Raw genomic sequence first — 13,931 nt, forward strand, 5'->3', positions numbered from 1 at the left:
CTGTCTGCCTCAGCACGTGATAAGAAAGTGCAGCCTGCATGACAATGGTAAGAGAGGTCACTAAGTACCCCAGCGAGCACCATTAGGTGTACCACAGACCCTGGAGCAGTGCTGGGTGCACACACCTCCATGCACAGACCTCCCTGAGATGCAATACCTGGTACCCTGATGTCCTGCGATTTCAGCTCTCAGGATGCCACACAGAGGAGCAGTCCACAGCACCAGATCACAACCAGGCTGGCAAGATCAGTGACACGGAGCAGATTCTTCCCCAGCTTCCTTGTCAGCCTGGTCCCTCAGACCAGCCACTTCTGCTGCCGAGGAGCCAGTTCCTCAAGGATCTGAGGAATTCATATAACCCATCCAGCTCACAGTACCCCTTCAGTTTTGCTACACAGAATAAGTACAGAACCTTAAGCTTTATTTTTCTATTGGCCAGCAACTTAAACTGAGTTAAAAAAAAAAAAGCAATGCATATTATTACACAGCGAAAAAGTATAAAACAACTCAATGGACACAAGCCAACTTACTGTTCATCTCATTCTTCCTGGCCTCTCCCAACCCTGTACAATGTATTTGAAGGGAATGGGCAAAGGCAACTATGAAGATATGCTTAAGAAACTAGAAATATTGCTTCAAGCAACATGCTCAATATTTTCCTCTTAGTTAGTAGTCAATACTTGTCAGGAACTTGATTATAAAACAAGAAATAATTTACAGATTTCTCCTTTAGATCATTACACAATAATTTAGATTTCTTTCCTCTCTTTCCTGCTGCTATGGAACCAAGGATACACCTCAGTTCCTCCACCTCTCTTTCTGCATTGGTTAAGGATTATTTCACAGGGCTGATGTTGATGGGGGAGTTTCAGATTGACCTGCTCTGAATTTTAACTTGCCACCCTTTAGCACCAGGCCAAGATTTCTGCTCTGTGAACTAAAAACCCCACGGTGCTGCAAGACTTTAGGGGTGTGGGTGATTTTGCTCATGTTAACTGTCTGCTGCCAAGGGATAGGGCTCAGCCGGCACCAATAAAAGGCCAGGAGAGGGAATAAATTTGTTTATAAAAGGGCTTGTCTTCACTGCTTAGAAACACTCAAACCCCACAGCCCTTTCTGCTTCATGGGTGTAACAGACATACCAGGAAAGTGAGAACAAGACAAGAGGCACACAAGATCCTAGGAATTCAGGCTAAGACCCTGTTGGCATCATGATGGCACGAAGCTCAAGGCAGCAGTGATGTCTATGTCCTGTATGTATCCAGGATCCCAATGCAGAGAGAATATTTAATTAAACCTATTGCTCTGCAGCAAACAGACAGTTAACCCAGCACTACCAATTTACCAAGTACACTGGGGCAACTGGTTGAAGCTGACTCTCCTGACCTTCTCGGCCGTAACCAGTAAAGTGGGCTTCCAGATCTCACTAAAGCCACAAAACTCTCAGCTGATTAATGAGCTCTTTGGAGGCTGATAAAATATTTCTATATATTCATTTTCTGCCCAAGAGAGACAAGCCTGGAGGTTTTAATTAGAAAAATCAAGCCGAGGGCATCTCTCAACATGTAAGAGATGCAAGAAGATATTTCCACTAACTGAGCAGGCCAAAGGGCAGCAAGATATGCCAGCTCCAAAACCAGTCCAGTTCTTCACCAAACCTCAGCAGGGGATAGGCAGGAGGAAACAACTTAAAGTTTTCTCACTCATACTGGAAGCCACTCAATAAAACAAGCTAGACCCAAAAGAATTAGAAAGTAGTCCATCATCTTTGCTCCGGAATCGCTAGGAGGTAAAAGGCCTCTTGTGGCTTCTAATGGCACTGTATCGAGAGAAGTTTCAAGGAAGAGGAGGAAGGATTGCCGAGAAATCCTAAGGCACCCACATCTTGGGAACATCAGAGTCATGACAAGATTTCAGCTGCACCAAGTTGTGTTCCTGGTCATCAGGGAGAGTAGCTCGTGCCCCAGGCAGCCAGGCAGGTGTTCTCTCAGGCACAGAACAGAGGTGTTAGGACATTGGTGCACACTTGGGAGGAGGGAGAGAAATCTTCCATGTATGAGAGACTCAGCTCTGGCTCCAGCTCGGTGCAGAATCATTATCTGTCCTCACAGTGAATGCCTGATGCTGCTGAGCCACTTCTCAGAGAGCAAACCATGGTTCATGTAGAGCATCCTAATACCTTCATGTTGGCTCACGAAAAGCCTCAAGAGAAATGGCCTTGGATGAATCTTGCTTCATGGTTATATCAAGGGACTGTTTCGCTAAAGCTTCTAGCAGAAGATCCACAGCTCTTTTGTTTCTTGACAATGAAGAGGACCCGCTGAACTCTCGGCTGCCTTGTACACAACAAGGAGGGTGACTTTTGCGCAAGGGGGAAGGTAAGGTGGTACACGGTTTGATAGGCATTTAATTACAGAGCCAAGTCCTCAGGTTACAGATACTTCTGTGGTGGTGGTGGAGAATGGTCAGGTTGGCAGGCGCTAAGGGAAGTGGCAGAGGGGGAGCGACAGAGTTCCTGCAGCTATTAATATGGTTCTGGCTTTAAACTCCTGTACAAGCAGCAGGTGAAAATCATCCCAAAGATCTACAGGGTGTAAAGAGGAGAGAGAAATGCATGAAAAACCAGAGTGGATGGAGTGGAGGCAGCAGCTTGCAAACTAACAGCCTGGACCCAGACTGAAGTAGCAGCCAGCTCCTGCCTGGGGATACTGCACTCCAGCTTGCAATAAGCAGCAGGAGAGAACATAATCTGTGCTAATCCTTGTAATTAATCACCAGCAGCTTCTCTGGGGTGTAATTTGGCTACTTGCCACGACAAAGGGGAAAATGAAGAACTTCCAGAGACATCTGCATCTGGAAGAAAAGAATATCTTGTGCCCTCCCCTCTAAAATGGGAGGAGGGAGGCATCCATATCCTACCCCTTTATTCATCACCTTCTCCCAAATCATTTGCAGACCCACAGTGCCATTCCTCAATATGACACAACCGAGGGAGAAATTCTGGATGACTTAAAATAATCCTAATGATGCGGGGTAGGAAGCTCTTCCAGACCGGCGCTGCAGCTGTGCGGGCCATCACAGCACAGCCCCACAAGAGGTCTCTCGCAGGCTGCCAAACCACTGGCCGTGGCCAACGATACCTTTCCCACAACCCTGGAGCAGAAGTCTCTCCCCCTTGCCCAGCTGGTTGCACTCCTTCACTAGAAGCAAATTTTACAAACTGACAGAAGAGGCTTTTGCTTTGGAGCTAGCGAATCCTCGGGTCCCTGAAGTATCTGGCAACTTCTCGTTGCCAGGCAGGGAGGAGCCTAAAACATTCTATTTTTTCCATCCCTCAGCTCTACGGTTCATTTAACTTCTGCCCAGCACCCCCAAAACTCCACTCAGCCCTTTTACCTGCACACAAGCAATGCTGATCCCCACTGCCCCAATAATTTTCAGATGCTCTTGAATGAAGTTTTCCAGCTTGGTAATGCAACCGCTCTGCAGGGCAAAAGAAGGGACATGGAACATCAGCTTCATTTTAACCTCTTGTTCACTTTAACCCAATGGTTGCAACCTTTGAAAGCAACGCTATAAAAAGCAGTGTCTGTGAGAAACCTCTTTACCCAACATCACTGGATGCAGATGTAAACTGCATCATGTTTTTTATTGCTCTGGACCTACTGGCTCAAGAACCATCAAATAAACCCAAGGCAGCTGCTAGCTGGGCAGGAGACATGCAGAAGAACCACCGGCCACATCACACAGAGGGAGCGTGTCTTTCTTCTCTGAAATATATGGAGAAAGGTTCCCTCACTCCCTGCCTAGCATGTGCCTGGAAAGGGTGTTTACTCCCAGCAGGCCAAAAGGCCAATGAAATGTTGCCAAGTGGATCCAGTACCAAGACCTTTAACATGACAGGAGCCTTTTAAGACTAAATTCCTCCCACTGCTATTTATGACAGCAGTGAGTTTCAGTGTGGACCTGGAAAGCCAAGCTCTGCCTGCCCCTGCCTTGCAACTGCATCCTTGGCTGGCAGAGTGACCTTTCCCTCCCTGTTTCAAGCCCAATTTTTGTTGTCATAAGGCAAAAATAAATCAGTAAGAGCATTTGCTGTTTTGGTGTTTTGTTTTTCTCTTTTTTTTTTTAAAGAATTCCCTTTAAATAATTAAACTGTTCAATCTATTGAGGCAGGTTTTCCATGGTAACATAGGGGGATTTATTGTGTAGGCTACAGCAGCGCACCAAGGGTGGTGGGGGCCCTCCTGCCCCAGGAGTTTACAGTGAACACAGACACCTACACCCACACAGGCAGAGGGAAGGAGTGAGCACGCAGCCCTCCAGGGAGGGATGGCAAAGGCCTCACGTTTCCCATGCCAGCATTAGGTTTTAGAGTCAGCCCCAGCTGCCCTGATATGAAGCAGTTACTCGTGTTCCCTCATCTGACCCTTTTCTAGGTTTTTCTTCTCCAAAGCCACTAAAATCCTTTCTGAACTCTGACTGATACTTCATATCACAATATGCAGCATCTGACTGTAGATCCAAACCTCCCCTTACAGCTTTTTCTCCTCTAGAGCTAGCCCAATACACATGGCAGCTTACAGGGCCTCTCTTAATAATGCAGCTGGGCAGCCTCCTCCAGCTTCACACAGCACAGAGAGAGGATGGGAACTGCCAGCCCTGCACTTCAAGTAGTTGTGGGTTTCCACTCTCAGAAACACGTCATCAGCCCTTGGACTCTCTTCTGCACTTCCTCCTTGGGTCTTGCCTGGAAGGCACAAATCTTATGGGAAAGCCTTCTTCCTGAAGAGCAAAACCCAGACAAGCAGCTGGACATAAGAGGGCCTTTGGCAGAGCAGAAAGTCCCCCTATTCATAGAGGGTTGGTTTCCTTTTAGCTGTTTGAGTTGCTTGGCTTAATTGCAGATGTTATTCACACTCCTCTTCTGAGTCCTGCTCAAAGCGCAGACTGCGAGAAGAAATACCTGCCTTGAAGGGGCCACCTCTTCACCCATAGCCCTCCTTAACTGTCAAGGGGACGGGAACAAGGAAAAAGCCCCAGTTGCTGCTCCTCAGGCTCAATACAGCCAGCCAAGGTGCTGGTTCCACTGATGAGAAAAAGGACTATGCTACCCCACAGAGCGCGCCACAGTGAGCAAGTTAAAGCCAGGTGATAGGACTGGAGGGTGCCACCACAAATGCAAGAACTTTTACCAGCCTTATGCAAACTGGATGAATAAATGGTCTGAGAGCTACCTGTTTACTCACTCAGCTAGTCTGGGATTCAATTTGCCGCTTCTAGAAAAGAGATAAGCCCCTCTATCTCAACTCCAGCCTTCTTTTCAGCCCGACCTGCAGCCCACTGGAACTGGCCTAATTTGTCTGCTACAGGGCCCTCTTTCTTCCCCGTACGCTGTTCCTTCATGCTGTGGGTCAAATCCCACTATCTCAGTCAAGGACCAGAAGCATCTCTATTTGCACCTCACCGAGTAGTTCCAATGACAGGAAGCTGTGTCAAAGGCAGGGCTCACATCCAAGCCTCTTGCCAGAATCAACAACCTCTCCCAATTCCCTGTATCACTAGCATATTCTGTAGTAACAAATATAACTTATTATTTTTCTCCACATCTACATATAAAATAATAGCCTAGATGGCTGAACGCTCAACTAGAGAAATGAATTCTGCTTTCTAAGGCATCCTACAGACTTTGAAGCCTACTGACAGTTTGCAGCATCAACCCAACACCCTCACTCCCTGCCCACCACCTTTACATTGTGACAGGCAGCTCTGAAGCCCTTTTGCTCTTTACCTCCTTGTAGATGTTGGAAGGATGGTCTCTTCGGCCACACAGGTCGGTTATTGTCTTACAGCAGCTGTCTGGGACCTTCCGTCCATTGGCCTCTGGATATTTGATCCACAGGCTGTCAGCCCAGTCTGTGTAGTTGTTGCTCCCACAGCACTTGAACTGCATGCACACAGAGCAAAGGCTGAGCCTGCAAGCACTGCAATCTCCTCCTCCCTCCAGCCTCCCACACCAAGCCCTGGGCTTCACCCTCCTTTGCAGAGAGACTCCAGCTATCTCACAGGCTTTTATTTTTTTTTTTTTAGGCTATTATAATTATTAGTGACTTCTGTGTTAAGAGTCCCCAAAATGGCCATTAAATATCAGCTTCATCCATCTTTCAGCTGCTGTAACTTCTGGTTACTGCTGGGATGAACTGTAACCAGAGCACACCTGCAGCTGCCTCGGCTCTTAACCACCGTACTGGAGAGTGTTAATGGTGATAACAGGGTAAGGTTACTTACCAGTCACTATCCCAAATGCACCTGCTATGGCAGTATGCGTATAGCAGGCCCCACGCTTTGGAAGTGCCTAGGCACAAAGGTCCTTTCTGTGGGAAAGCCTGTCAGAACTGCGGCAGCCCTAACCTGAACCACCCCTGAGCCAGGCATAGCTAGCAACATCGGCAGGAAGGTTCTTCTTTCATCATATCTTGCTCTCTAAGGTACTGAGGAGCTTAATGAAAAACGTCAGCAATTTCTCCAAAGCTTTGAAGTGGGAAGTAGAAACAGCTGTCAGAGTGACTAGGCAGCTCCAGTTCACTCTGGGAGCAATTCAGGTGGTGTTTCCCCAGTGCTACTGGGCATGAAATTCAGAGACTGTCCCACACAATTCTGCCACTTGCATGGCCCAGGCCCTGCACCTCACCCAACCTTGTCTTGAATCAGAAACAGCAGAACATACACTCAACATACAGAAGAAACATTTGTACGATGGATGTCAAGAGCCCACAATGCCTTTTGTATGTTTGATTTTAAGCCCTGCAATTGCATTAATTCTCCCTGCCTCTAGAGATACCTACCTCCTGTTGCAGTTTGTCTACTGCACTGGTAACACTCTCTTCTCCCTCCTTCCGGTACTTCTGGGTCATGGTGTTCTTCAAATTTTGCTTCAGTTCCATGCTCAGCTGAATGGAAGAGACAAGTGGGATAAGATCACAAGGCAAACTGACCCCTCAGAGCAACCCAGAGCCCTGCGTATGATTCATTGCCTTTGCTCTAAGAGGAAAGCAGAGAGCCCAGTGGAAGCTACAGCTTCCTTCAAGATCATCCTCCAAGGTTTGACTGGACGGGCTTATTTCCCATTGATTACAGATCATGCCTCCATTTTAATAACTAGAAGGAGGTGCTTCAGGACCAAATTTCAGCCTGTGCTACACATTGCTATACAGGTCCTCACCTTGAATATATAAGATTGACAAGACATGCCTGCATCAAAAAAGAATACAAAACTCTGCCTGCTTAAATACGAATATGCCTATGAGACCACATGTAGTCTTCTCCCTCTGAAGCCTGTGAGAAAGTACTAAAAAATAAATCATTCTGTCCAGAAGCAGGAAGAAATTAAGAGTCCTGGGCATGCTGGACGGAAGCCACGTAGTCTGAATAGCTCTTGTATTGGCATCAAAAAGGATGGCACAGGAGGGAATCAAGTGTGTGATTGCAAAAGTACTGCAAGGCCTTTCTTGATAACAGTGACAGAGAGATGAAGTCTGATTTTGGAAGTACAGAATTCCTGAAAGCACCATCATAAACCACTGGCATGTTCAGGTGATTGGATTCATTTATTCCTGTGGAGGCTCTTTTAATCTAGCTGAATTCTCACCTATCCAGGTGACAGCCAAGAAGTGCCAAAGAGCTGCATCTTTTTTTTCCATCCTGGTTCATATAGCAACATTGCTTTAGTCCAACATCTGTGAAATCCTAAGTTTCCTATACCAATAAACAACGTCAACTTACAGTTTAGATGGGGTCAATGAATGAAACAGGTGGGTAACCTCTCTGTACACCTTTTATTCTACACAGTAAGTGGCAAATGAGAGGTCAAGCACCCATTTATGCTGAACTGTGCAAAATACAGTCTGCAGTTTATTCTCCCTTTGAAACACTGTTTTTTTCCAACCCCATGTGTCAAATGGGGACAACACCTACCTCACAGAGATGGTAAGAGGCTTCATTCATTAATATTTGCAAAATGCTTTGAGATCCTGGGCTGGGAAGCTCTACAGAAGTGCAAAGGACTTAGTGTAATAAAAGGAAAGGAAAAGGTTCAGCAGCTGGAAGGCATCAGAGGCAAATAAAGAGGAGAGTCCATTAGCAGAATTTTTACTTGGGAGAAAAGCAGTTACCTGCGGGCTCACGGGGAAGTACTGCAGCATGGAACAGAGATAACAAAAGAAACATTTTAGACACACACATGCAAGCCTTAGATGCCAAAGCAAGGGCTGAAATAAAACCAGTGGGAAATGGAGCAAGCATCCCGCAACCAGGAAAGAAGGGGGATTAGTCAGCCAGAGGGCAAGGGTAAGTGCAGCTATTGATCAGAGATGCCCTCAAGTGATCTAAAGCACTCAAGGGTACAGCTCTGAATACATTGTCCCTTATTTCAAACTAAGGACCAGCTCCTCTTCAACCACTGTCATATATACACTTCGTGCTTTTGCATGGATGGGTGGATGGGCCTTGGCTTCTTGCCACGCCTGCCAGGACTGATCTTTCCCTGTTAAATAAGCACACTCACGCCACTGATCCCTCCTGGTAGGAGCCAGCACAGTTTGTCAGCTCCTCGCAAACCATCAGTGCCCCCCTTAGTGAGGCAAAGCACAGAAGGCCCAAGAGGAAAAGGAATGGGAAGGAATCCTGGCAGTGAAGCCAACAAGATGGGATGTCCAGCTGCTTTTCAGACAGCCACGTGACAACAATCCTAATTTGCCGTTTCCAATCAATTTCCAGACATGAGAGCAACTTCCCAGGCTATTTGTGCCTTGGTGGCTAAGCTCCCTTTGAAAACAAAGTGATGACTTAAGCCTCTGCTCTTCACAACTGCACAAAGTGCCAAGTTAGGACTGCAGCTGTTGGGAGCCTGTGCTGCTCTCCAGCCCCTCAGCTGGGTTGGTTAAGTAAAGCTCTCAAAAACTTCTTGACCTGAAAGGACCTCTCAGCTGGACCATTTATTAACTTTGCCAGTTCAAAAGCATGGTGGGTAGCTTGCTGGATGCAGCAGGACCTGTTCCTATGTCCTGAATACACTAAGTGGCACTAACGTGATTTCAGTTGCTTGCACTATGCCTTGAAGGGAGTTGGGAGAGCTCCTAGATCTACACAGCCTCAAAAATTGTCTTCTACAAGGCTCTGCAGAAAAACAGAGCACAAAGGTGAACCACAGGAAGGAGCTGAGCAGCCTCCCTAGAGTAACCACCACCACTTTGTCAAGAACAGTAAATAATCCAAGGTCTTCTGTATGGGGAAGGGAGGCAGTATAGACATGTAGAAAGGTGAACCACAACCAGACCCTAGGTCCCAAGCCTCCAAGCCCAATTCTGGCTGGAGAAATAAGATGATAACCAGCTGTTTTCTCTCCCTCGTTTGAGTCTCTAAGGACTAATGCCCACTCACCTGCTGGTAGTAGATATAGGCCAGAATTCCAGCAATGATCTCCAGGAGAAAGATGCACAGCAACAATATGAAGTACTGTAAAACAATGGAAATAGCAGGACATTAGAACACAATGTAAGGAGATGCTGGAAGCGAGCTCTTCGTTAGCCGGTAAAATGCATGACTCTTCATTGATGCTTTTTCTGCAGCAGTGTTCAAAGGCAGGGGCTGGGATTAAGACCCCAATAGGGTAGGAAAGAAACAATCCCACAGGTTCAAAAAAAAAAACCAACCAAACCACAGGATAACCGAAGATAAGCAGCAGCAAGTGTGAGTTTAACTCACAGAGTCAGAGGGATGTAGAGAATGGAAAAGTGCAGGCAACCGCAATAAGATCACTGGACAAAAGAAAGTGGTCACTGGATAACCTGATGACCATGCTCAATATCATAGAAAACATCTGATCATGACATCAATCCAAAAAATTTTGAAACTTTTGCCTTTTTTGATATTGTTTAGGGCATTTCACCAAGTTACTAAGGAGCTACATATGTTATAATGATGATTCAATAAAGCAACAAAAGGCCCATTTCACCAAGGATATAGCAGACCACCTAAGCATAAACCATAGATTTATGTTCCCAGTGACTTCTGTGGGGCTCAACCACAGGCTGAAGGGCACTATTGAAGCAAATGGACTTTAGCACTGATTCACACTCAGGACTGTGACTTTACATTCTGCTGAACTAGGATCTAGAGGGAAAAGCTCAGTATCTCAAAACCAAAGTGAGAAGGGCTCTTAGAAGACTAAGAGGAGAATATTACTATTTCTTAAAAGGGCTTAATGGCAGTGAAATAGAAAGGGATGTGCCCTGCTTACCACAAGGAGAATCAAATGGACAGTATAGAAAACTGTTTGGGAGCACTGTTCCTATACACAAACAGGAAGGGAAACCAAACCTATGAGGAGGAACATGTGTACTAGATTAAAAGGACTGGGCAGGCCTGAAGACAGTGGACGATGTGGCCACATTCTCCTTAGGGTCAAAGAGAGCTTTTCAGGGAGAACCCCTGTCCTGACACACGGCCTCTGCCTTGCTCCTGGACAGCAATGAACAGTTTCTTTACAGGTCCAGGCTGTTCTATGACTGCTACTAAATTCATCTTTCTGTAGGTAAAGCTGAAGAGACACCACTTCCAGCCATAACAAGGACCTCATGCCAAGTCCCTGTAAGAGATGGCCTCCCCAGGACAGAACAAACAAAATATCTCCTATTTTCTGTTTTATCCCTGAGCCTAAGAAACGGCTGTTCCCAAGGGACGAAGAAAACAGCTCCCTACAAATGTAATCGGACATCAAACCATCTCCCTGGCACAAAGAAGGACAGTGAAGACCTGGACACAGCAAGCTGACCCACACAGCACAGATGCCTTTTGTTGCACGAGGGTTACACTCCCACTGTACACCCTCCTTCGCTAGGTATTTCCAAGTCCCTTGCAGGAGTAAAACGACAGACACACTCAGGCTTCCTCTTTTGCCCCTGTTGGGATTCAGCAGCTGCGAAGGACAGACAGCTGGGTTTTATCTGCAGACTGGGCTTTAATCTGAGCACACAATCTCAGGCTTTCACCCCCCAGCCCCACACTCTCCCCGGCGGGCTGAACGCTGACGCCTGTACAAGGTACCCATTCATACCAGGGGAATGAGTCACTCAGCGGAGTTCGGGATAGCTAAAGGCTGGTCCCAACACTCAACAGGAGGTTGGAAGGGGGCAAGAAAGGATTGTCGTGCCTTGACACAAAGGCTGGCTTTCTTTCGTTGGGACGTAGTTACGCCCTAACTGCTCTGACATCATCTCTCTACCAAGGAGGGGGCAGGAGGGTGGCAGGATGCTGAGAACAACCAATGAACAGCAAACTTACTTTTATTTATTCTTCCCTGCTCTGTGTCGTCATGTCAGAGGCATTCAGGTAGAGCTGAGCTGTGTCACCACAGCTTGGTTTGTTGTGCTGGCTTACCACGGATAGAAACAAATATGTATCCAGCAGACGTTAAAAAATTTGAGTCACAAGGCCCTTGTAAAACCTCAGAAGGGAGGTTAGTGCATCTGCCACCCACGCATCCAACCTGTCTCTGCTAATACACTGCATCATTACCCTTATCTCAGTCTCATCATTCCCTCAGGGCCACTTCCAAGTATCATGCTGAAATAGGGGAGCAGCAGCTTTCACTCTGGACACACACAGAGCACAGGGCTGCTCTCCTTGCTCTTCATCACGACAGGTCTGCTCTGGGAGGAGCAGGCCAGCTCCGGCACAGAGCTGCGGGGACATGCCCTGCTCGCTCCCCAAGAGGCTGCCTGGTGTCTCTTCAGGATCTACAGGGCCCAGATTTCTTCCATCCAGCTTTTAAGTGCTTGAGTGGAGTGCCAAGCTTTAGTGTGTTTTCTCTGAATAACCCAAAGAATGGTTCAGCCCACCTACAATGCAAATCGCTCTCTGGAGAGATCATTCCACTACGTGAACAAGAGATATATAGCAACTGTACTCCTAAATCAGCAATCTCACTTCAGCGGGAGGGCTCCAGGCTGAAATGCAGCAGGAACAGAAATCATAACCAATGTGTTCCCCTCTCCCTATCCAAGGTAGCTAACTAGAAGTGGCAGTGTGAGGGGTCAAGCCTGAAGAAAGCCACCTTCTTTCTTTACATGCAAGGCCTTCTATTTGATGGGTCCTTTCCCAAGACTGCTGCTTGCATACTTTAGTGCATGAAAGCGTGTCTCTTGACTGAAGTATAATATAGTACTGGGTTGTGTGCTTGTAAAGAGCCGGACTGCAGCATCACAGCCAGCCAGGCTGCAGATCCACTGCCATGCCTGCTCACAGGGCCAGAGAAACTCCACAACTGCTGCCCAAGCCTCAGCACATCACCTGGCTAAGGAGGGACGAGAGGAAGGCAAATAAGCAATGACATAAAAAAAGTAGCACAGCTGTGAGTGATGAACAATGAAATACTATGAAAAGCCTTGAACTGGGCCCATAAAACTCACAGTTAGGTAGAAAAGCAGCAAAAACATTCACAGCTTCCTGAGTCTTCAACAGAAAAACAAACTAAAAATCAGATATGCATTTTACAAACAGCACCCAAAGCTGTCAATAATTGATTTTTAAAGCACCAAGGAGGCACTGGGGAGAGACGACAGTGCCGCTTACAGTGCTTCTTCCCATATTTAGGTGGGCCTCTGGTACAGAGAGAAATTGGGACAGGCTGGCACAGACCCCGGGGCACTGACTGTGAAGCTGTCAGGATTACTGTCTGAGCTCAGAGCTGGCAAAGGCCCCCAGCCAGGCTCACCCAGCCCTGGCAAGCACAGCCCTCTCTCTTGTGCAGATTACTCACCGGCAACCAAAGCAGAGCACAAGCAAGAAGAGACAATAGGCCTGTCGCGACCAGCCACTCCGAAAGGATGCGTGGTGTAAGGACACAGAGTGACCTTTTGTTCCCAAGAGACAATTATTAGTTTTCTGTGGCAGAATAACAAAGAAAACCCCACTGGATTTTTATCCATAGCTTCTGGCTGAGGCAAAAAGACAAAGGGAGATCTCTTTGGCATAGAAAGTAAGTGAAGCATGGCCAAAATGGACTGCTACAGACCAGGAGCCTAATGAACGAGCACCAGCAATGCACGCACTGTCTCCTCCTCTGTGTTTTATTCTCCCATCCTGGCCCTACTCTGCCTCTCACAGGGATTACCAGGCCTTCAGAACAGTGGTACAAGCATGAGGCTTGCTCACAACTCCTATTTCTGCTCCTCTATCCAAATGAAAGAGGGGAAATGGAACAATCAGGTGAATGAGGATTTGCAAAGGAAAGAGCTGGTGAAGAGTTGCCAAAGTATCCTTTTATGTAACGGTGAAAGGAAAGAGCCACTGTTATTTCAGACACTGCACTCACCACTGTAGCTCAGATACTAAAAGGGACTGCTGCCACACTCCAGATTGAAAGCGAGATTCGAGAGGGAGGAAGCGGCATAGAAACCTTAGGGCTGGTCAAAGACTTCAGTGTAGGTGGGTGAGCAGGGAGCTCAGGAAGTAACACAGGGAAAGGTGTAAAAGAAGCAGTAGATTATCAAGAGAGTGTGGCTTTTTCTCCTGCAAAAATAATTTTTTTGCAACTAAAGAAAACATTCACTGGAAATGTTCTGATTTTCGACAACCAAGTGAAAAAGCGTGTTAATTTGGCTTGAACCCAGTGTCATTAAAAGCCAGTTTTGTTACAGGTCTCTCATACCTTCCTCTCTCTTCCCATTTTCCAAAAGAGAATATGGGATGGGCAGGGAAGAAGAGGGACAAAGGCCATGAGATTTTGTTTTGAATAGTTTAAAATAGACATTCTTACACAAAGTATAAGTATTGCAATTATACTTTGTACTTTTGAACCATGCAGTGGTAAGCACATTCTTTGGGTGGATGAAAGGAAATGCTCTGCAGTAAAACCTGCCCCCCAGGAGAAG

The 13,931-nt window shown here is 46.7% G+C and overlaps 1 protein-coding gene across 5 annotated transcripts in view; it reads right to left on the minus strand.

The window, feature by feature from the left end:
* Positions 1-404: 404 nt before the first annotated feature.
* Positions 405-13,931, minus strand: part of CD151 (CD151 molecule (Raph blood group)) — a 38,955-nt gene continuing 25,428 nt past the window's right edge. For all 5 annotated transcript variants that reach the window (XM_068398424.1, XM_068398425.1, XM_068398426.1 and 2 more), the window contains 5 exons: positions 9,439-9,513; positions 6,846-6,950; positions 5,792-5,947; positions 3,397-3,483; positions 405-2,584 (listed from right to left, as the gene is read on the minus strand). In XM_068398424.1, the coding sequence (XP_068254525.1) occupies positions 2,525-2,584; positions 3,397-3,483; positions 5,792-5,947; positions 6,846-6,950; positions 9,439-9,513 (483 nt within the window). In that variant the 3' untranslated portion in view covers positions 405-2,524. The remainder of the gene's footprint in view (positions 2,585-3,396; positions 3,484-5,791; positions 5,948-6,845; positions 6,951-9,438; positions 9,514-13,931) is intronic.

This window comes from Nyctibius grandis, chromosome 4 (assembly GCF_013368605.1).
Source record: "Nyctibius grandis isolate bNycGra1 chromosome 4, bNycGra1.pri, whole genome shotgun sequence".
In the NCBI taxonomy this organism is placed as follows: Eukaryota; Metazoa; Chordata; class Aves; order Nyctibiiformes; family Nyctibiidae; genus Nyctibius; species Nyctibius grandis.